This window comes from Carica papaya, chromosome 2 (genome assembly GCF_054855325.1).
Source record: "Carica papaya isolate Zhongbai chromosome 2, ASM5485532v1, whole genome shotgun sequence".
NCBI classification, from domain to species: Eukaryota; Viridiplantae; Streptophyta; class Magnoliopsida; order Brassicales; family Caricaceae; genus Carica; species Carica papaya.
The window spans coordinates 31,069,952-31,092,291 of record NC_142310.1 but is presented as its reverse complement, the minus strand read 5'-3'; the positions used below and the strand labels follow the sequence as shown (position 1 = coordinate 31,092,291).

Genomic DNA, 22,340 nt, shown 5'->3' with positions numbered 1-22,340 from the left:
TGAGATTTTTAAACTTCTAGTCTTAAATAAAAGGATTATATTTTTAAAGTTATTTTTTATATCATACAAATAAGGTAAAAATATTTTATTATTTTTTTAGAAAATTCGGATAAAAGTATGTATTTGTTTTGTGAGTATAGAGTTGTAACTAGAAAAAGTTCATTAAAGTTAATTTTTAGTGTGTAAATATAAATTTTAATTTACATATTTAAATTATTCTAAGTTAATAACATATTAAAACTACTCAAGTAGAATAAAATAAGTTACCTCATTGCAAGCCTTTGACCAAGCCAAGGCTTTGGGATGGCCGACTTTGAGCTTTAGAACAAAAGAGTTTGGGCTGAGTTTGGACATGGGTTTGAAACAAATAAATCTTGGGTTTAATGGTTTGGGATTGGATTCAAAAGGACTTGGTTAAAAGTAGGTTAAGATGTTGGTTTTTTCTTGAATTGGATCTCGTGTACAAACACTTGTAGAACATAAGACTTTTACCCCTACAACATACTTACTCTTCCATCGTATTATACTTGAAAGTATTGGTGAAAGCTTAATCATAGCAGTTATAAAAAGCACTAAAAAGATAATTAAGCAAACGATATCTGTAGTAATTATAATTTTCTCGTTCTTTATAATGTTCTCGCCTTTAGTTTTTCTTCGTAGTTCTTGGTATAGTTTTCGTTTTTTCTTTGATTTTTCAACTAAAATATAGGAGAACTTCATAAGAGTGAGGTAAACTTTTATCTCATCTTTTGTGGTTGGTATAAAAAAATAATAATGCTAAGGTGAATATATTGAAGTTGGGTTCGGGTATGTATTAGTGTTATTTATAACAATAACTATAGTATTATTACAAATAGTTGGGGAAAGATAAGATAAATTATTTTAAAAGTTATTCTATAAACAAATACAAATAATTTAAAAAAAAAACAATTTGATAATGGTATAGGTATATATTAGATTATTCTTTTTGAGAATATATGTTATTTCTCTGTGACTTGTGAAAAAAAAGTTTTGGCACACTATTTCTATAATACAATAAACTTAATTACCTATTTTAGACTTTATTAATTTACACAAATTAGTAAGTAAAAACTTTTCAACTAATACATTTTTTATATTTAAACATATAAGATTTTTAGAAAAAATTTTAGAAAAACATAAATAAAAATTAGAATTAAAGTAAAAATAAGATAAAAATAAAGAATAGAAGAGCTAACTATTTATATATTAATTAAGACGAGGTTATTGAATGAGAATAACCTAATAAAATAAAGATATTTCATATACTTCATTACTCATATTATTATGAATGATTATTTTGATTATTATAAAATTTTAAGAGTTTCATGCAAGCCTATAAATGCACTAGTTATATATGCACATATGGAATTTAAAGCTAAATAATCGTGAAAGTGATCATTAACGTGAAGGCATTTCATATACTCCATTACCCATATCAAGCTTTGTAATAATTCTTTCATTTATTACAATCAATCATTTTGACCATTATCAAAATGAATCTTGAACCAAAAAAAAAAAAAAAGTGAGTTAAATGAAAAATTGCAAGTCTATATGTATACTGTTTTTATATACGTATACGTGGAATCTAAAGCCAAATAATCATAAAAGTGATCATTAACACGAGGACATTCATACACCTCATTACCCATATTACCTTTTCTAACAATTATTCTATCTACTATAATAATCATTACCACCATAAAAAATGTTAAAAAATTTCATAAAACATCAAGTAAAATGTTGAAGAACAAAAATTTGATATCCCGATAATTAGTAAAGTAAAAAAGAAAAAATTGATAACAAAATAAATACAAATAAAATAAATTTTGAATACTGATTAAAATTTAAAATTAACATAAAAAATCGTAATGCACTAAAACATAAAATTTTAAAATACAATATTTGAGTACAGAAATTTTGTGGTGTTACATCAAGAATATATTAAACATATCTACAAGTTTCTTGCTTTATAGACATACAAGTAAAATTTAAAATTAAACAAATTTAATTAAGAAAAAGACCAAAAAGGTTAAGTCAAGAATGTAAAAAAAAAAAAAATTAATTTTTTAATGTAAAAGCAAGAAACTAAATTATAAATATTAGGATTTAAATTTACACATATAATAAAATTTGTAAGACTCTTACCTAATATAAAGAGTGACCATATAACTGAACAATCAATATAAAATAAAGTATATAATTTTTTTTTTATTTAAATTAATTGCCACGTAATTTATATATATACATGTTAGTATTTCTTTAAGAAGAAAGTACCAAAATTTTCTGTCAAATAACATGTGATGCACAACTTTTTTCATTCTTGGCATGTACATATGCATAGTGCATAGCATAATGCTGCATGTGATTCAACACGTGCCGACTAACTGCTGTAGAGGAAAACAAATTTTATTTAATTATTTATTAATTTATACGTATCTTTAAAGAGTTTTCTTTTTAAAAAAAGTCATCAACGCATTTTTTTCTGAATTAATCTTTAGGTTTGAGAATTCGACGGTTCACGACATTCGACAGAAGAGCGGTGAGCAGGTGCCAATGCGCGAGAAAAAACATACCCACCGCTCTAACCAAATATTAATTTTGGTTTTTGAATTATAAATAGAAAAATTAAAATAACATAGAACTGTTTTCTTTCAAAACTTTAAAAAAAAAAAAATTTAATTTACTATATTTGTTATATATTAATGAATTATTTAAAATATAATTCCAGAATTTAAAGCACATCCAGATTTCGAAATACTTGCATGACGTTAACGAGTTTGTGATGTGTGATCTTTAACAAATTGATAGAGGAGAAGGAAGAGAAGGAAAATTCAATGAAAACTTGATGGAACTTGAAAGAATTTCAATATTCGGATGGAAAAAAGTGAAGGAGAACTTTCAGAATTTGGAACAAAGCAAATTTACATTGCTAATAATTCGCAACAAACTGTATAAAGAATTGGATTAAGTGAAGAAAATCATTGAATGAATATCATTAACAAATAAAATCCAATACCAATAATCTGAAAATATAGACAATTTTTCCAGAATTTTTCGCTAATTTTTTTGTCCAAAAAAGTTTTAAAAGAATGAAGAAGACAGAGAGAATCCCTAACAAGTTGTGAACAGAAATTACTTCGTTAATGGAGAACGAGAAAGAAAGAGGAAGAGCAGGTAGAAATATCAGTCAATCTTAATAGAAACGCTTCTCTGTGAATGGGAGCCCATAGCATCGTACCTTGATCCCATCATCATCATCACCTTGAACTCCTCGAAATCGATTGTACCATCGCCGTCCTTGTCGACTCCACTAATCATCTTCCTGCAATCGGCGAGAGAGCACTCATCACCGAGGCTACGAAGGACCTCGTGCAGCTCCTCGGCGGTGATTGATCCATTGCCGTCGATGTCGTAAACAGAGAACGCGTCCTTGAGGTTCTCCAGGACCTCGTCGGAGTCCATGCCCTTTGTGTTGAGCTCCACGAACTCATTAAAATCAATGAAGCCATCACCGTCGGCGTCGACCTCTGTCACAACCTTCTGGAGCTCCTCCTCCGTGGCGACATGGCCGAGGCTAGCCATGATCGCTCCGAGTTCCGCCGCTGAGATCTTACCATCGCCGTTGGCGTCGAACTTCTTGAACACCTGTTCGAGCTCACGGATTTCCGTCTTACCGGAGTGGTTCTTGGTGAGGAAAGGAGATCCAGGCACAAAAGACGTGGTGGCGAGCGGTGGAGAGGCAGGCGCAGAGGTGGAGGACTGGTTGGATGATTTCTTCCGATTGAAAAGCGTTCCAAAACCCATAGCTCGTTGTACTGATTTTTGGTTTCCGTTGGTTAAGATTTGAAAATGAGAGGAGAGCGGAGGCTGTTTCCAGAGGAGACCGTACAATGGTTGAATGCGGAATTCGGAAATTTGATTAAGTTAAATACGGAGGAAGATGAAACGAACAGACTCCGTTTCCTTTTTGGATTCGTAAAAGTTGTTCAGAAACGGAAACTGAATGTTTGTTACAAACGCCGTGTAATTTCTAAATTTAGAACTTTTAAAAAAATTAATAATTCGAAATTATAGGTGATTTAGGAGGAAGTTTAGGCGTGATTTCACTTGCCATAATTTAGGGAAGTTATTATGTATTAATTATTTTTTAAAAACTATTAATTAAGTTTTCATTATTAGAGTAAATTTATAGCCTATAGTATTTTGAAAGACAACAGATGGAATGAGAGAATCTGCGTATTAAATTAGTTCACGAAGGCGACGCGTGGTCCCCATGCACCACAAAGTGCGACTAGGCCACTCATTCCCAAGTTTGGGTTAGCCCATCACGGACATCCATCCATGATCTCCTAGCCCAATATCTATTTTCTCAACGGATATTGGTTTCCTATTTTATGCTTTCTAAGAGTTCTAGTTTCCTATTCTAGATCATCAATGTCCTCCGTTTAATTATTTGCCAAAAAGAAGTTTGAGCGTCAATTTTCTGGTAATCCTTTGGTGAATATTCGTTAAGGGTTAAGAAGTAATCTTCTCTCTCTCTCTCTCTCTTTCTCTCTCTCTCACTACAAGTATCAAAATATCTCCTCCAAAATTTGGATGGAAGCAAGTTGTCATACAAGAAACACACACAGGAATCCAATGGTTAAGATGGACCATGAGAAAGATGAGCAATGAGCAAAATAATCTTGTTATAAACAGGAAGATTGCCGGAGTTTTAGCGGATATACATATGGAACCCGATTATACACAATATGATCTGCTTCTCAGCTAAGAAACACTAATTGATTCTTCCTTCCACCTTGGAAGATTCATTCTTTATGCTCTTACCCTGTCAAATTAATGTGATCACCCAACACTAAGAGACCATATGCAGTGATGTAAATTTGCAGGCTTTTCGCGTTTTGATAATGTCTACAAGCGCCAAGAGACAATCCTGTTTTCCTAGAATCCTGGTAGTTGACTCTTCAGTGTTAGAAGGATTTTCCTATTTATAAGGCATAGATTCTCTCAAGATCTGAATCATCATCTGATACATTAGCTGAGTAGACCGACCATGAGAAGGACTTGCTTCCACTTGCCCTTTTGATGCGTCTCTGAGAATCACTCTTGAAAGTCCCAAAATGTTGTCTGAAAACAAAGTAACACATGCTTGCAAGTGTCCCAACAAGAATTGGAGCTCCCATGAGGGTTATAGTGATCGCCATCCAAGAACGTTTTTTTCCCACAACCACGAAAGCAATTGACAAGAATGCACCAAAAGTGCAAGCGCAGGCAGCCCACATTAGCTTGTTAACTACTGATACAACCTGCTTCTGAGCCCTGGTATCCCAGGCCACCAAAGTTATCTGAACCACAACAACAGCCAGAGATATGAAGAGTGATGTAGTATTCAGAAGGCAAAATACACGAAAACCAACGCTTCCAGCTATATATGCTTTCCCTGAATCTGGTCCATCTGATAGATATTGGCCCGGTAAGTTGAATATAGCTAAGAAGGCTATTGAAGCGAAAAGAACAGCAACAACTGTGACAGAGTTGGTGGTGTTTTGAACAGCTTCTCTGTGAAGCTTCCTTAGTTCTTTGGCAATACCAGAAACTCTTCTATTGGTTTTTTCATTTTGTATAAGTTGGGAGTGAACCTCATGCTTAATATCACTCACAGTCCTCTTGAGCTCCATTGCCTCATCGATTTGGCCAACATGTCTAGCATGCTTGGCACCAGCATCTATTAGAGCTTCTTTGATTTCCAAAGAAGATTCTCCATATTGGAGTTTATCAGCCAAGTCCATTGCAGTTTCACGCTGATTATTGATGACATTGACATCAACAGACGTATAGCTTAGCAATAGGCTTACGATCTGAAAGACAAGAGAACAGAGTGTAAGAGGAACACCATTACACATAATTATCGAGATTTCTTTTAATATCTTGCATTATTTTCAGAAAAACTTCAAAAACAAGCAATTTTTACCCTCTGAAAAGACACGAGTAATTCTAATATGATCATATTCATCCATATTTACTCACGAATAGACTTCAGAAACTCAGTTCACACTTATACCATGCCAAAGGCAATTCCATGGTATTTTTTAATGTTCATTATATGCATAGTTTCAAGCTACCATGTTGGATCCCAAAGCGGGATTTCACAAGTTGAAATAGTCCCAATTGAATAACACTTTTTCTATAATGTTTCTATTTCATCAAATTAGTTACTATGCCTAAAAATTCCAGTGTGTTACCATTAAAAAACGAATGAGATAACTGTTTTACAAACCATACTTCTACTATGCAGGAAATACCAAAGGAAACAAGATGCAGAACCCAGACTCAAGCTGAAGTAGCCATCATGCATTTGCGCATACATGAAGTTCCTTTGCTTGTGTCCCAAGATGTCGAATACAAATCTTTATGTGAAATAATACTTATTTAACAAATTTGAAGTACTAGGATTTAGCAAAAATAAAGATGGAATTGATAGACAAAATGTTGAAGAAAATGGAAAGGGAGACTCATTGAAAAAGGAAATAAGTAAAAAAAAAATGACCACAGAGAAGTGAAAAATACCTGTGGACGACATTTCCTTGTCGTTATGTGAACTGCTGTGTTTCCTTTCTTGTCACGCTCATTCAATATTGAGTGATCAGCAAGCAGTATCTCCTCTACAACTGCAGGACTCTGACCCTTAACAGCCATGTGGAGAGCAGTTTGGCCCTTTTTGTCTTTGATGCTGACTATTCCTGGATCCCGGTCTATAAGAGCTTTTACTATACGAAGCATACCATACCTTGCAGTTGTATGCAATGCAGTTTTCCCATTTTTCCTCACTATTCTTATAGAACTGACATCGGCATCTAAAATGGCATTCACCACATCCAAATGATCTTGAGCAGCAGCTGAATAAAGAGGGCTGGTACTTGTGGAGTCACATGACTTACAAAGCTCAGGCCATATGATCAAAAGTTCCTTCACAATGTCTGAAAATAAAATTTTGAGCTGAGAAAAAACTAGGAAAGACATAACCCAGTGAATTGCATCGTCTCTAATGTGAAACACTATTCCCAATACAAATAAAAGAAATTTGACTAATTAATCACAGTCAGACTATAAGATTCAAGTTCGGAGCAATGACGTGAAACAAATTCTAAGTCAATAGGATACCTTACCAGGAAATAAATGGGAGAAGATTCATCTCCATCAATAGGATACCTTACCTAGCCGTTGTTATGGCTTTCGCATAAAACAAAAGCATATTTAGGCTCAAAACACAAAGATTTCCATCTCATTCTCAAGCTAATTTGAGAATCTACTGCACCAAACCAGAAAAGGAAGGTCTATGCCCATCTTCTTGCCAATTTCATACATCTTAGGGGTTGTTTAAACGAAGACTTTTTTTTCTTTTTTGGTGAGTAAAACCAAAGAATTAATGGCTCAATAGCAGCACATAATTTTCTTCGGGAAAAAAAGGGGGGGGCAACATCAAAATGATTTAGCTTTGGTTATCTGGTAAAGGAAACAAAAAAAAGAAAAGGAGCAATAACAAAATCCCAAAAGAAAAACCATCAAAAACCAAAAAATTCAAAAACTGAAAAACCCAATTCCAGCAAAAATTAAAAGCATAAAAGAGTGATAAATCAGAAAGCATCTCCAGGATACCCATCCAAAAAAACAGAAAGTGAAACCTTGATATACCACGACATCCTCATTTATTGAGCTAATGATAACACACTGAAATAATTTGAGGGAATTAAAAAAGTGAGTATTGCAGATTCGAAATATGTAACATAATCAGTGATAATACCAAAAGAATATTAAATATTAAACAGAAGCACAATTGGAAAATGAATTCGAAAGCAGCGAAAAGTCACTGAATCAGAAATATCATACCCAAGTGTCCTCGCTTGGCAGCAACATGAAAGGTGTTCAAATCAGACTTGGACCTGATCTTCACAATCTCCACACCACAGAACCTGATCAAGTAACTGAAAATCTCTTGCAAATTATTGTCTGCAGCAATATACAAAGCGGTTTCCCCTGCATCATTCTGCAATTTCATCAGATCAGAAACGGAGGAAGAAGACCCATCCGAGGTCTCGTTTTTGGTGAGCTTGTCCAAGAGCTGCTTCAGACACTCAAGGTCCCCAGATCGGACGGCGGAGAAGAAAGCTTGGTGGGTTATGAACCTTAGAGGCTTTGCCTCCATCATCAATAATTAGCTCAGCACTGTTCTCTCTCGATCTTTTGCTTTCTCTGATCTGGGTTCGAGTGGGGAGAAAACACCGAGTTTAACAGAGTAACCGGGTAAAAAGAAGAGATAATCAGAATTGAAATCTGCAGCAGGGTCTTGTTGTTTGCTTCTTTAGGTGAATGAATGATTGATCATGACAATGATAAATGCTTCTTTACTCTTTTTTAGTGGATATCATGTGGAGAGTTGACTGTGGGGAGCTCTATACACACGGATTCCTTTTACCTCAACATACAGTATCGTGTTTGTATGTATCCGTGCGATGCTGTCGATTCCTGCTTTTCTTCTGTCCGTCCATGGAAATTTATTTATATTTTTACTTTTATTTTCGTTCATCTTAATTAAATACATTCCTATTTTAGTTTCACTTTTTGTAAAACGTTTTTCTGATAATAATCGAGTAATGTTTGGAATATTGGCATCTAATTATGAATCTATATAATTACAAATGATAAAAATTCTCCTTAATTTTATACTCTCCTAGTTTAATAAAGGATATGTCTAAAATAGATTTCATATTTTATTTTTACAAGTTCAGAATATATATGCAAATTAATTCAACAAGGCTTTTAGAATTGTTGGGAACATAGTCTTAATTAAATTACTCAAAAAATTTAATTAAGAAATTATGGACAATTTGATAATCGAATAATAAAATTAATAAAAATTAGTAATTAATTAATGAATATTTTTGAGTGGACTACTCTCGTATTTCCTTTTCTTCTTATGATCATCTACGAAAAAGACTAGCACCAAATGACTTTCGTGAACCCGTTTTCTTACATCTTGGACGTCTCTTATTGCGGACCCCACACTCCCTGAAAGGACTTGAAAGCCGAGGACCCACAACACGACAACCGGCAATCCCCAATTTCTAGAATACCTTTATATTATTTTTATGAAATAAAAGTTAAATAAGATTATAATATTTATTAATACAAAAACTAATCTAATTATAATAAATTTATAAATTATAATTTATTAAAATAAGTATTATGATTTAATTACTGTTAATTTATATTAAAATTATACATTTTTAATAAAATTTTAATTCATAAATTTCAAATAAAAGTAAGATTCGAACGTGTACTCTTCATGGGTTAACAGGCTTGGGCCTTTTTACAATCAATTGACAAATAAATCCATGAACCGTAAGGAGACCCCCCTTTCCCCACCTCCATCGCAAACGTGCCTCCGCCAAACGTCTAGCCAAGAGGCACAAAAACCATGCACAATCCTAAGATTCGAACATGCCGGGATTGAAGGAACCACGCAGTAAGCTCACAGCCGGTAACAAGCTCGCTGGAAAGGCTGCGGCAGATCGTCAGATGATATGGAGTCTCTAAAGTCAGTGGGCACAGGCAGATACTGAGGGTAATAGAGGAAGACTTGCATCTTGGGGAAGATACCATTTATTACCATCAACATTATACATACGTCCTCATAAAGAATGGTTCCTGGGGAGTTCCATGTTGCCTCGCTCGCCTCTAAGCAATCAAGGTAAGAAGAGACTCCCCAGGAACCGCACGTAATAATGACGACAATTCTGATATTGATGGTCATAAATAGTATCTTCTCTAAGGTGCAATTCTTCTTCTTCTACCAGCTTCAGGATCTGCCTGTGTAGATCCCCTCCGCTTCCCCACCAATTCTGGAGACTCCATACCATCAACGATCCACCGTGTTTAACCTCCAGTTCTTCTGCAGTCTTTCCGACGAGCTTGTCACCGGCTTTGGCCTCAGACGATGATAACAAGACGTGATCTTGATGCAGTTTGGTTGCCATGCTCGATGGACAGAGAGAGAGAGATGAATAATCCAAAACCACTCCTATCATCGAATGTCGTGGGTACTGTACCTTTATTATTTATATACATGACGAAGCAATGAAATAGTGCATTTAAGGAGATCAAACCGACAAAAATTGTCGTGTATGTTAAATTTTTTTAACACGTGTGTTGCAGAGGAAGAGTTTGGGGAGAGCGTCATTCCATATCCAGAGATCTGAGGTAAGAATGAAATGGGGATGACGCTTGTGGATATACATACTTATATACGTGGTGTGTATGCTGTTTGTGTTTATGTATATGCATTTATGTATATATATTGACTATACATATACATATATAAACTTGCTGGTGGTTGTTTGTGACATTTAGCAGGAGAGTTGTGAAGATTTGAGTTTGGAAATCTTCACCCACTGTTTCTGCCTGACGGTCATTTTCCTTGGCTGAGATTTGGCGCGCTTTCGTTTTCCCTCTTTTCTAGATTTTATCGGGGATATGAGGTTGGCTACTCGAACAAAAGATTGAGAAGGCATGTAGACATATATATATATATATACACATGTATATGCAGAGAGAGAGAGAGAGAGAGAGAGAGTAGCGTTTGTGCGTATACATATGTATATATGCATACATATGAACATATGAACTCAATATATGGATTTTTGCATGGAGAGAGAGAGAGAGAGAGAGAGAGAGAGAGAGAGAGAGAGAGAGAGTACAAAAGCCGACCCATCATTAAGCAATAAATAATACAGGCATCACTCACCCCCAAAATACTAATGTGTACATGAATTAGCTGATTTGCTTATTTTATGAAGCTGCTTAATAGCTGAAGGGGAAAATAAAGAAAAGAAAAAAAAAACAAACTGGATTTTCTAAATTTAATATCTCCCTCTAGCCCATATGGTTTCCAATAAAAAAATAACACAACCACATGGGCATTATCCCGTTTACAAAAGAAAAAAGAATAGGTTGGGTAGACCCAAGCTTTCTCGTCATCCAAAGCCAATCTTCACCATCCCAACCTCCATCAGTTTAATAAAAGAGACTACAACGATATACAATTTTACAAATTATAACACATCTCACCCACAACTGCCACATTTGCTGATATCAGTATATATCTGGCTTGACTAAAATGCTGACAGCTTTAACCATTAGAGTTGTAACTGCCCAGGGCCTCTCCTAGATGATCTTGACGATGGCCTATTTATATCTGATGTGGATGCGGGTCTCCTGGGCTCTTCTAGTTGCATCTCCTAAACATAAAGTACATTATGAGTAATTCCGTGTATGATATTGGCAACTGCTAAATACATTTTGAAACTTTTGAAGAGTACCATGGTCCCCATAACCACAGTAAATGACAAACGAAGGAACCAAAGAATGGTTCATGCCAAATATATGGACTGGAGTTGACTTGCAAAACATTACAGGCCATCCTTAATTTAACTAAATTGCTGTTATGTACATAGCAGACCAATTTGAAATGATTAGTGATTCTGGCTTCAGATCCTTTTCTCAACTGCCAACATGATAAATGCAGACAACCCAAATTAGTTCCCATTTTCAGCCTCTATCTGGCATCAAACGTTTTTGCTTGAATTATGTACGGACGGCACCAGTGAACTAACAAAATTATCCAAAAATAGAAAAGCAAGAAACGCATTTATTGAGTTTCTCTATTCAACCCGTCCATTTTTTATTCAACTAAAACCATGTTCCAGAGCAGATATTAAATGACAGCACCAAGCAATAATTATTAGTATAAAAAAACAGCCAAACATACCCTTGGTAATGTAGTGGAACTGTTCCGAGACTGAGCCTGGGCTTTTGCAGCCATACGATGCTGGCACTGCATCTGTTCAAACTGTTGCAGTCTAGAAGCAAAATTAATTCCATTGTGAGAACTTCCAACATCCTGGTTTATATCACCATCATCGGTAACTTGCAATCCACTTTGCATATGGAGAATTTGAGAGTAGGGATTTCCTGAAGATGTTCGTTTGACTTGTTCACCACTGAAGGAGTATGAAGGTACAGTTTTCAAGCGAGTACGTAGTATCTTGAAGGCAGCACTTTGCTGAATCAAATTAAATTAAAAGGGAATTGACAATTAGCAACTAGGACACAGAACTGATGCCCACTGGAATCAAGCATAACAGTATATTTCAAAGATTGATCCCCTCAAAATTAAAAGATGTCTCCAGAAGAAATTAAAGAAGAGTCCTGACATCAACAACCACAGAATACCACATAGAAATAATATACCAGCTATTTTAAGACACGCATTGCATTAGATTAACTGCTTTGCTAACTTTCTTACGTGTTTAGTTGAAAAAAAATTAAAAACATAGACTAATATATCAAAACCAAAATGTTAGTAGTCAACTAAAACAATAAAAGATAATTGGTAACGGAGCTAAACAACCAAAAACTATAAAAACATATTTGCTTATGTTTTGTTAGACAATTTGCTAATATCAAGATTAGATAAGAAGATGATAGGTTTCTAATAAATTTTTCTTTACATACTGTTTCTGTTAGGAAATGCATGGGACATTTTTTTTCTTTTCCAGAAGGAAAAGAAAAATGGTATTGACCTATTAATAAGATGCACAGGAGTGCCACCCATGTCTAAAAGAATGGGTCACAAGTTAGTCAAAAGGCTTAAAATCCCCCTAGATCCTGTCTTGTAAGATGGGATGACCCTCGAACAAAAAAGAGAGAATTTGGAATCCATGATCTCTAGGCTTGGGAAAAGGGAAACAGACTTGAGACTCCCCTCAAGAGAAATCACTGTCTCTCTCTCTCCAGATGACTCAAAAAGTGGGGAATGGAATGTTAGAAAGCTGCGCTTCATGTAATATAAAATTATTTAATTACACCAACACAATCCAACTACAAGATGGAGTGTTACAAGATGCAGTATTATTATTTGAGCCTACCTGGGGAAGCAACATCAGTAGGCCATTCAGGGCCTTTAACAACCATATATATCTTCCAGGTTCAAGAAGCTGCAAGACCACGTGTAATTCAGAATATAAACAAAATAAACATCATCTCATAATAATAGCGAAAAAAATTTATGCATTTTATGTTAATCTAACACCAATTCATGGTAATTAATGAACGAAGAAACAGCACTTCTCAAAAACTATAAGAATAAGTAGCAAGCTACTATACACTAAATGAACATAGAAAAAGAGATATTTCAACAATTATATGCAATATCACATTAGAGGCACAAAATTACCATCCTACTACAAGGCTTGTAAACAACTCAGAGCGTTACATATCAAGAATGACAGAAAACCAACAAAAGAAAAAAAAAACCAAACCTTGCTATAAGAAAATTGAACATTCAGAATTTAATAGACATAAGCTCTCAACAATACCATGACGAGAAACATGCTACATATTTTCCCAGGTTTCCCCTTCTCTCTAGTGAAAAATAATAATAATAATAATAGTAATAAGCATTTACCTATTGACAATACCTCTTCCAGCAAAGCAGCTGTTTTCAGCCAAACATTTGATATTTTCAACATTTTTTAAGAAAGCTACCTGGCTTCCTTTTTTAATTAAAAAAAAAAACCAACAAAGTGCCCAAGGTACTGAAGCTAAGAACCAAGAATGTAAAGTGTCAAGAGAAAAAGAAACCAAAAGAAAAGGCTAGAGAACGCAAGTACCCAACCCAGAGCTCTGACAAACTACTAATGAAATAAAAGAATATTGGATAGTGATGTCGGACTGAAAAAGTCAAATGACTAGGCAAACTGTAAGGACATCAAAATATTATTTAGTTTCCGATAAGTCATGCACAGATTGACCTTTCAAATAGATAATGAGGCATAAGCCCACAGCACCAGATATACACACCTGCAATCTAAGATATGCAAAGATAGGGGTTTCCAACAAGCGAATCAATTTATCCAGCTGAACTAAGAATTTGACGTTAATATCCTCCTCCACCAAAGACTGAATAACAACACTTGCATGCTGGTACGTCTGTCATGAACAAAAGCAAAATAATTAACAAATTCAAATAATAGGTGAAATTTAAAAAGCAAAAAGAAAAAGAAAATTACAGAAATACCAACTCAACCGAAAGAGGAATATGTTGCCATGGGCAAACACGTGTACATGGCACATGGATATGAAGGAGATAGAGGAAACAAGAGAGATCGCCAGAAATAAGTTTCAGTTATTACCTGAGCTAGTAAGCAAAGACTTATAATTGCCATAGGTGAATGGCACCACGAAGCATACAGTGATACAAATAAGTCTTTTCCAGCAGGATTAACCAATGATTGCTTTAAGAGATCTCGCAGCTCAGATAATTCAGACGAAGTAAGTAAAATCAAATTTAGAGCCTGAAACAAGAATAATATGAAATCACTTCGAGGTAATAGATAACTGATAGGGAAAAGAAAAGGGCAAGCTGCCATGTAGTAAGAAATCTTACTCAAAAAGAAAGAATGAAAACCAGTTTCTAAAGGACCCATCTGGAAAAAAGTGAAGCTCATTTTATAATTTCATGATCGTGCTACTGACTGTACCTTAAGATGTTGAGTTTGTTTTACTTTTCAATAAATCATGGCGAAGCATAAAATGATTCAGTCACTCATGTAGAGCAGCTGTGTAATAGTACTCAGAGAAATGACAGAACCTGAACCATAATAGTCGCAAAATCTAGATCTGCTTCGCCTTCAAGTATTGTTGAGAGTTCTCTGTACACTCTTTCAGCATCTAAGAGGACACAAAGTCGACGGATTATCAAAGCACCACGCCTAAGGAGAAAAGAAAAAGATTACCAAAAGATGAGACATGTTTGAAACCAAAAGTGAAGAGAAGAACATCAAACTACCTAAACTACTTGCTCCATTTCCTTTTTCTACATGGAAAAGATTAGGAAGAGGAAAACTCACTTTTCTAGGAGAGAATTATCAACTCGAAAGTTATGTACTAGGAAGACCACAAGTTGCCGAAAGTGTTGCAGATCTTTTGCTATGCATGCATGAACTTCAAGAACTAGAAGTACCACCTGAGGAAGAATTGAAGTTGCAACACATTATAAAAATCTAAAAGTGAAATAACCTAAAATGCCAACTTGGAGAAAAATTTAGATACTGCAAAAAGTACAATCAAGAATCATATATTTACCTTATCCGAAGGATCTGAAAGTGCTTTCAGAAGCGTATCAAATATATCATTCAGAAAACTCAACACCTGAAGCAAGCAGAAGAAAAAGGTCAACACTCATAAGATAAGCAAGAACTCACACCCCTTCCCTCCTGTAATATTTCCGGTGGATTCCCTCCCTTTGCTATACTGGAATAGAGCACTACTAACAAAACACAGTCTAAATCTTGTTCTTCCTCCAGTACATATAAAATTCTGGCCACAGCACCAAATATTTTTTTAGAAGCACATGACATTGAATTTTTTCTTTTAAGCACAAGACACGAAATCCGTACAGAAATTCCTTCTTCCTAGATAAATTTGATTCACAGTCAACGCACACACACATAGATATATATTTTCTTCATAACAGTCAATAATCGTCATGCAAGTTTGCAACTGTAGGTTCATTTCTTTTTAGTCAGTTTATCTAGCGACTGCATACCTCACATGCAGTGTATAATGCCACAACTAGCTCTGTAACTTAATGGGAATCCTTCACCAATATTTAGGTATAGAAGCATCAATACCTCTCTGTTTAGCATTTAAACTACTTCTACATCAAGATACTCACAACTCTAATAATAAAGGAGCTATCAAAACCATGCATGATTAGGTACTGAATATGCAAGTAAGATGCACTTTACCAACAGGAAGTAGTAACGCAAGACCGTGAATGCTAAATAATCCTTATATTACAGTTGCCTACTACTTTTGCAGCACTGGTAATATAAAGGATAAGGCATTCACCTCCCTGTAACATGGTAGTAAAGAATAAGGGGAACACATGAAAATTGTTTCAAAGTTAGAAAGTCAAGAACCCCAGGAGAAGAGAAAACAGAAATCTACCACCATAAGATGCATGAATATAGAAAATCAAGAATCACGTACATTTAATATACCATACTGGGCATCAAATCCAAAACGTATATTATACTGGAGAGGAAAATAAGCATATTACCAGATTCAGACTAAGTTGACTTCACCTTGTCTATCATACAAAGGAATTGTGCTGCTCTCTTGTATTGATGTTTTGTTTTCTTTCTTTTTGTTATGTTTATGACATTTTTCTATTTTAGGAGGATATCTGATATCCACGTATTCTAACTTTCTGATTATTTTCTTTCTTTAGATAAGAATAAGGTGGAAGGCATTCCTACCTCACTACGCCGCCTGTTTAAAAGGGTAGAAATCCAATTCAATGCCTCAATTCGGGTAGCCTCCCATTCACTAGATAATTCCCTGATAAGTTAAAAGAACCAGTAATCACTATAAAATCATGGCAATGCCAATAATTTTCTAGTTTTTTTTTTTTTTTGAAATAACTGACAATAATTTTCTAGTAAGCCGCAATATTGTCTTAGATTACACAAATGGCTACTCCGAGCACTTCTTTTAGCCATTCAATAGGTAGAATCACTATGTTTACCCCTATAAGTTCAAATCTCAACTGACATTTCAAACCTAGCACTTTTTCAAGGTTAAAAAAATTACACCTCCTCGCAATTGAGAGGATGGCTCCAACGTCAAATCCTTCCGCAGGATCTGCCTTGATTAAACGAAGTTCTTCATTAGTTTCGCGAGCAACCTGGTACATGGAAGAAACAATATCAAATTGTAACCATGTTGCATACAGTAAATAGGCCACTTCTATGAATAAAAAAGAATGGCAAAAAGTAACTTACTACTCTGATTTTCTCTTCTTTATCAGATATACATGGTAAGATGGCTCCCAGAATATCAGCATAATAAGGAACAAGTTGGTCCCCACCAAGTTTTACAAACTCATTTATCTGCAAAACAAAGAAACAGGCATGTGATCATACACATAAAAGCTGCCATCATGATGAAGCCAGACAATCTCTGAATCATCTTTTATGAATCACCAGGAAATTAAAGTACAATAATGCTCTCAAGTCTCAACTAACTGATAACAGGAACAGCAATCATGCATCCTAGTTCTGCTTACCCATGTGATAGCTGTTAATCGGGTAAATTCATCAGAAGAGGCTGCCCTCTGCACCAATATTTCAGCCATGCGACCATAATCTACAGACTTCAAGAGTAGCACTGCTCGAGTCAGAAAATTACAAATGAACAAGATTTGTTTTAAAAAACATAAAATCAACCTAAGCACAGCACTGGAGAACTTTTGTTTCTTTATAATGAAATCTAAACCACATGAGACACCAACCAAAATGAAACCAAACTTAATGATATTAGAAGAGCATATGGTACAAATAAATTTAAGACAAAGCCTAAATTAGTAAAGTTTGAAATTTTCGTGTTAGGAGTCTTACTGGAGAATTCTTAATCTCCTGGAGAAACTCTGAAAGGGCCGAATCAGCTTGTTGCCTGATCTCATGACTAGAATCACTTAGCATATTAAATAAGCCTGAAATTCATATCTAGTTTTAGTTCAAAAGGATCAATAACATGGACAATAAAAAAAGGAGCAACTCTACTTTACAACAGAAACAACATTTACCATCAAGAAAATCAGGAAGAAATCCCAGCATATCAATATCTGGAACACTGTCAAGCACAGTGATCCATCCTACCAAAAACTGTCGTACATAAGGATTGAGGACATTCATCCGCTCCCTTAACAAAGGTATGAATTCCTCAATACTGCAAAAAGAATGGAAAAAGAAAAAGGAAATAAGTTAATAGAGGATAATCATAGACTATTTTTCATCTTCTGTCATCTAATATTACAGTTTTCGAATTTAAAATGAAATGAAATTTTGATAAACCTGAATTGATCACTTTCAGTAACAATATCCTGCATCCACAAAGAAAAATGATAATCAATCCGACAGAGGTTAGAATCTCGTTCAGAGAATTATCAAAATACTGCGGTGGAAATTAATGTTTACCTTTACTAGCCGATCTAAAAGATGGGCAGCACTCTGTACATTAGCATCTGAATCTGCTGAGAGTTTGCATAATGCATCAAAAATTTGGTTGAAGAAAATGATAAAATCACCTCTGACAACCTGTAAATCAGCAGAAGGTGACATATCATAAAAACTGCAGGGGAGAGAAAAGTATAAAATTTTAAAAGAGCCAATTTCATCATACCTTTGCAATGTTATAAAGAGCTTCACAAGCATAATAGCGAACTCTGCTATCTTGGTCAGAGAATGAATTAAGCACAGGTGGAACAATTTGCTAGCAGATTGAATCAAAACAATAAGTAAAGCAGGTAAAACATGAACCTAAAACAATAAATGAAATTAAAGGAGAGACAAATGCACTTTAAGAACTAAAAAGTAAACAATTTACAAGCAATTTGCAATCCAGGAAAAGACTGACACAAATATAACAGCATTGCATTTGATTCAATAATTCTTATAAAAAATTAACCTAGCCTATCAAAGCTCAAAGATTAGGAAAACAGCTATAAGTTTATTTGATTTGGAAAGAAACAGTTATGAACACCCATATAATGATAAAATCATTATTTTTCAATCTATTCATAGGAAAATTTCACAACTCTTGAAATAGAAGATAAAGCAGAATATTTTGTTTTCTTCTCCATGCACACGAGAGGAAGAAACTTAAACCATAATCAATCCCATCCTCCAGTCCGACTATCCATTCCAACTATCCATTTTAACACAAGAAGCAACATAGAGGTCATAAAATACTAAATTTTGAAAAAAAAATTTGAAAAAATACTCATAAACAGCATTAATTTAATGAACTCCAGAAAAAAGTCAACAGGAGCAGAATTTCCATTTCCTGTGAGCACATATAGTCAACGTTTATATGAGAAGAAACCCATGTTACTCTTGAAAAACTTTGCTCGACGGTTCAGTTAAGGCCATGGATTGAGTAGTTAGCTGTTCAAGCCATGGACTCTATGGGGCTTGAGCCCTTCTGTCATTTAACTAGATAGAAACTATAATATAACTTTTAGGGAATTTTCTTCACAGCAGATAAGTAATCAAGAGAATTACTTTCCTCCAGGTATGCAAAGGCTTTCATCAGTAGCCAATAATTTTTTTTTTTGAGATAAATTGTCAGTAGCCAATATATTTTAGACACAATAAGTTTAACTAAAAAGAAAAGGGTGTTGTTTTCACTAAGTATAAACAGCATAGACATTACATATCTACTTATTTATAGTAGTAGCTGCTTCTACAATTTTGGTCAAATTACCCTTTATGATGCAGAATTTTTTTTTTAAAATAATTTTTTATGATGCAGAATTACTCTATATTAACTAAGTTTAAACGGAAAATAAACAACCAAATCAGAGTGACTAATCCAAAGTTCAACTATCAATCTCTCATCTAAAAGAGAAAAAAGAAAAAGAAATTAGAAGACACTAAAAGCCACATGAACAATGCCTTGAAGAAAATTATTGGATGGATAAAGGTTTGTCTCCCCATTCAAAAACTCTATGTTGAATCTCCAACTCAAATGACCAAGTATAATAGCTCACGAAACCACCAAACAAGAGTTAAATACCGTAACACCCAAGTGAACAATACAAAAACTAAGGTAGTGAAATTCCGATTTATCACATTTCCATCATCAAAGGAATTTCTTTCATCATTAATAAAAAGAAGAGATAACTTGGTTACTTGATCAAGTTTTTGCCCCTCTTCAGGGGCTTGGCCACAAATGCAAATCATGCCGTGCAAAGAAAGCCTATAAAAGCACAATTTTCAAAGTATAGGCTCTACATAAACTTCCAAGTTCTCAGTCAGCTTATCCTTTAGCAAGGTGCATCCGTCTATCATGTACTTGAAGCATAAACTCAAGAGCACCTTCACCAATTTGGATAAAATAAAATCCCTCAGCAAAATATGAACCTAGCAGTGCCCACATATGCACAATTCCAGAAAGCTAGCCACCACTGCTCCCTTATTCTAGCTACATGAAAACCACAAAGTAGGGGAATGCAGAAAGAAATTTCAAAATATCAAACCACAATCCAATACGTTAGTATGAGAACTGTATAACTCACCAATTAATCCGTCATGTATAACATACAATGACAACTTATCTACCATCAAGTCTCAGCTGATATTTAGTATCCTTTTCTAACTAAGAATACATAAACGACCTAAGAGCTAAATGTGATCAATTTCTTCTCAGATTTCATCATTTTTACATGGCACCTCACCTATTAAATAACCGCAAAAATAAGTTCTTAAAATGCAAAGAAATTCAAAAACCCGAACAAACACAAGCAATACTTGTGTAGCTTCTGTCCATAGGTTACCTCAAGATGTTGAGCTGCTTCACTAGTCAACCCAACAGTAGCAGCAGCTAACCCTATCAATCCTCCCTAATTAAAACAGACAAAAAGAAATAATAATCAACCTAGTATGATTGGAAAATGGAGAAGAGGTAAAAACCAAAATTCAGAACAAACCGTCAGTAGCACTAGACTTCATTCGACAAAAACAACATAATTATTCCAATTTATCTACCAACCTTACGGTGATTTGCTTGGGGAGAATAGGTGAATTCCGTAGTCAACAAGTTGATCACCGCAGAGATCTTCTCATGATCCCCCGCAGCCGCCAGCTGCTTCACAATTCCCTCAACCTACAAGGACAAACATAACCATGATCGCAGAGTCAGACATATTGCTTTATATAAGCATCTATAACGCACAGATGACACCAAATTTAGATCAAAATTAAGAATTAAATTTAAAACCCCTCCAAACGAAATTCCAAATATTTAGAGGCAGAAGTAAATAGAAACCTCGAGAGCGGCATTCTTTCGCTTCTCATAAAGCTTGTCGGATAGATTGCGAAGAACAAAGGCGGGAATTACAGACAGAGCGTCTGCCATGTGAACGGAGAGAAGCAGACAAGAAACCTCGTCCTCTCCGATTCTAATTCCCACGCGGTATCAAAGTCGCTTCCTAACCTTTTCCGGCTCCAATCTAAACATAGCTCCAATTAGGGTTTGTACTCCGTCGCCTGAGATCGAGAATTTCGTGGATGATGAAGAAACGAGAGACCGATTTCCTTCTACGATTTTGTGAGGGAAAAATCAGATCTGGTAAAATGGAGAAACGAATTCGGTGTTATGCAGAGAGGAAATAATTTTCCTTGTTCGTTATTTTGACAAATTGTTTTCCCTTTTTTCTTGTTGCTTTGGTTTTAATGTGTTGAATGGTTTTTTGGGAGACGGTAAGCTCAGATTGTAACTGTAGCGTCGTTCTGGTGAAATGACAGAAAGCCCTCTCGGCTTTTTCACATTTTGGATAATATGAAATTGACGTGTTCTTCTCCCTTTTTATTTATTTGTTTCTTTCTATTTAAAGATAATATTTATTTAAATTTATCTTCTTTATGTGATTAAAGTGGTATTATTTTTTAATCTTTACATAATAAAATATATATTGCCTTTAATTAAAAATAACAAACTATTACACAATCAGATATTTTAACACCCTATATATATTTGTAACTTATTCTCATTTAAATAAATATTATGTGAATATTTTTTGAAAATAATGAAAAATTATATATTAATTACATTACGAATATAAAAAAGTGTTCAACAGATAAAACTTGTTCCTTACTTCTAACAAAAATAAAGAATGGTCTCCTTAATAATAATTATAATAATAATAATTCACCATGTTAAAATTGATTATTTATTTACCACACATGGGTATATAGTGATTTTAGTTATTTCTTAAAATAATTTTTTTTTTAAAAATCTTTTTTGAAATTTGAAATATATATAGTTAAATACAATAGCTAATATTTTATACTAGTAAGTAAAAAAATAATTATTACTGATACAAACAAACTAAATAAGAATAATATTAAAAACTTTAATTTTTTACTATAATTATATTTGAAAAATGAGTGTATCAACTGTTTATTTATTATTTTTCCTTAACTATACAATTATTTTTTTCATATTTGTTTATATATTAAAAATTAATCTACATTTTCTAAACTTAAATACCAAAGATTTCACTTTCTAATTTTATCTAAATTTAGTCTGTCTATTTAAAATAACGGTTAAAATTAATTAATATATTACATTAATTAATTAACGCGATATTACTATTTAAAAAATAATATAATTATGATACATATTTTATACTCATT

At 34.1% G+C, this 22,340-nt stretch overlaps 3 protein-coding genes and 1 long non-coding RNA gene across 5 annotated transcripts; 1 reads left to right on the top strand and 3 right to left on the bottom strand.

Annotated features, from left to right (window-relative positions):
* Window positions 1-2,985: 2,985 nt before the first annotated feature.
* Window positions 2,986-4,018, bottom strand: LOC110823819 (EF hand calcium-binding protein family). Its single transcript, XM_022054301.2, has one exon. The coding sequence runs from the start codon at window positions 3,823-3,825 to the stop codon at window positions 3,205-3,207; it is 621 nt and encodes a 206-aa protein (XP_021909993.1). The 5' UTR covers window positions 3,826-4,018; the 3' UTR covers window positions 2,986-3,204.
* Window positions 4,019-4,692: 674 nt separating this feature from the next.
* On the bottom strand, window positions 4,693-8,518 carry LOC110823789 (Ankyrin repeat family protein). The gene is made up of 3 exons (XM_022054266.2): window positions 7,909-8,518; window positions 6,589-6,998; window positions 4,693-5,879 (listed from the first exon to the last, which is right to left on the bottom strand). The coding sequence occupies exons 1-3, from the start codon at window positions 8,225-8,227 to the stop codon at window positions 5,010-5,012; spliced, it is 1,599 nt and encodes a 532-aa protein (XP_021909958.1). The 5' UTR covers window positions 8,228-8,518; the 3' UTR covers window positions 4,693-5,009.
* A 1,179-nt stretch (window positions 8,519-9,697) lies between these two features.
* On the top strand, window positions 9,698-10,681 carry LOC148268959 (uncharacterized). 2 transcript variants are annotated; one of them, XR_015817235.1, is made up of 3 exons: window positions 9,698-10,118; window positions 10,234-10,278; window positions 10,432-10,681. It is a non-coding gene; the product is annotated as an uncharacterized LOC148268959 (long non-coding RNA). The 2 variants fall into 2 exon arrangements; XR_015817234.1 differs by having other exon boundaries at window positions 10,429-10,681.
* Window positions 10,682-10,769: 88 nt separating this feature from the next.
* LOC110823664 (ARM repeat superfamily protein) lies at window positions 10,770-21,397 on the bottom strand. Its single transcript, XM_088214055.1, has 20 exons — window positions 20,971-21,397; window positions 20,695-20,808; window positions 20,480-20,545; window positions 18,325-18,414; window positions 18,120-18,239; window positions 17,997-18,025; window positions 17,729-17,871; window positions 17,541-17,635; window positions 17,210-17,296; window positions 16,926-17,033; window positions 16,737-16,828; window positions 16,401-16,482; window positions 15,223-15,288; window positions 14,988-15,103; window positions 14,729-14,849; window positions 14,271-14,432; window positions 13,939-14,067; window positions 13,005-13,073; window positions 11,846-12,139; window positions 10,770-11,315 (listed from the first exon to the last, which is right to left on the bottom strand). Exons 1-20 carry the CDS (start codon window positions 21,058-21,060, stop codon window positions 11,214-11,216), a joined length of 2,175 nt encoding a protein of 724 aa, XP_088070181.1. The 5' UTR covers window positions 21,061-21,397; the 3' UTR covers window positions 10,770-11,213.
* Between the last annotated feature and the right edge of the window lie 943 nt (window positions 21,398-22,340).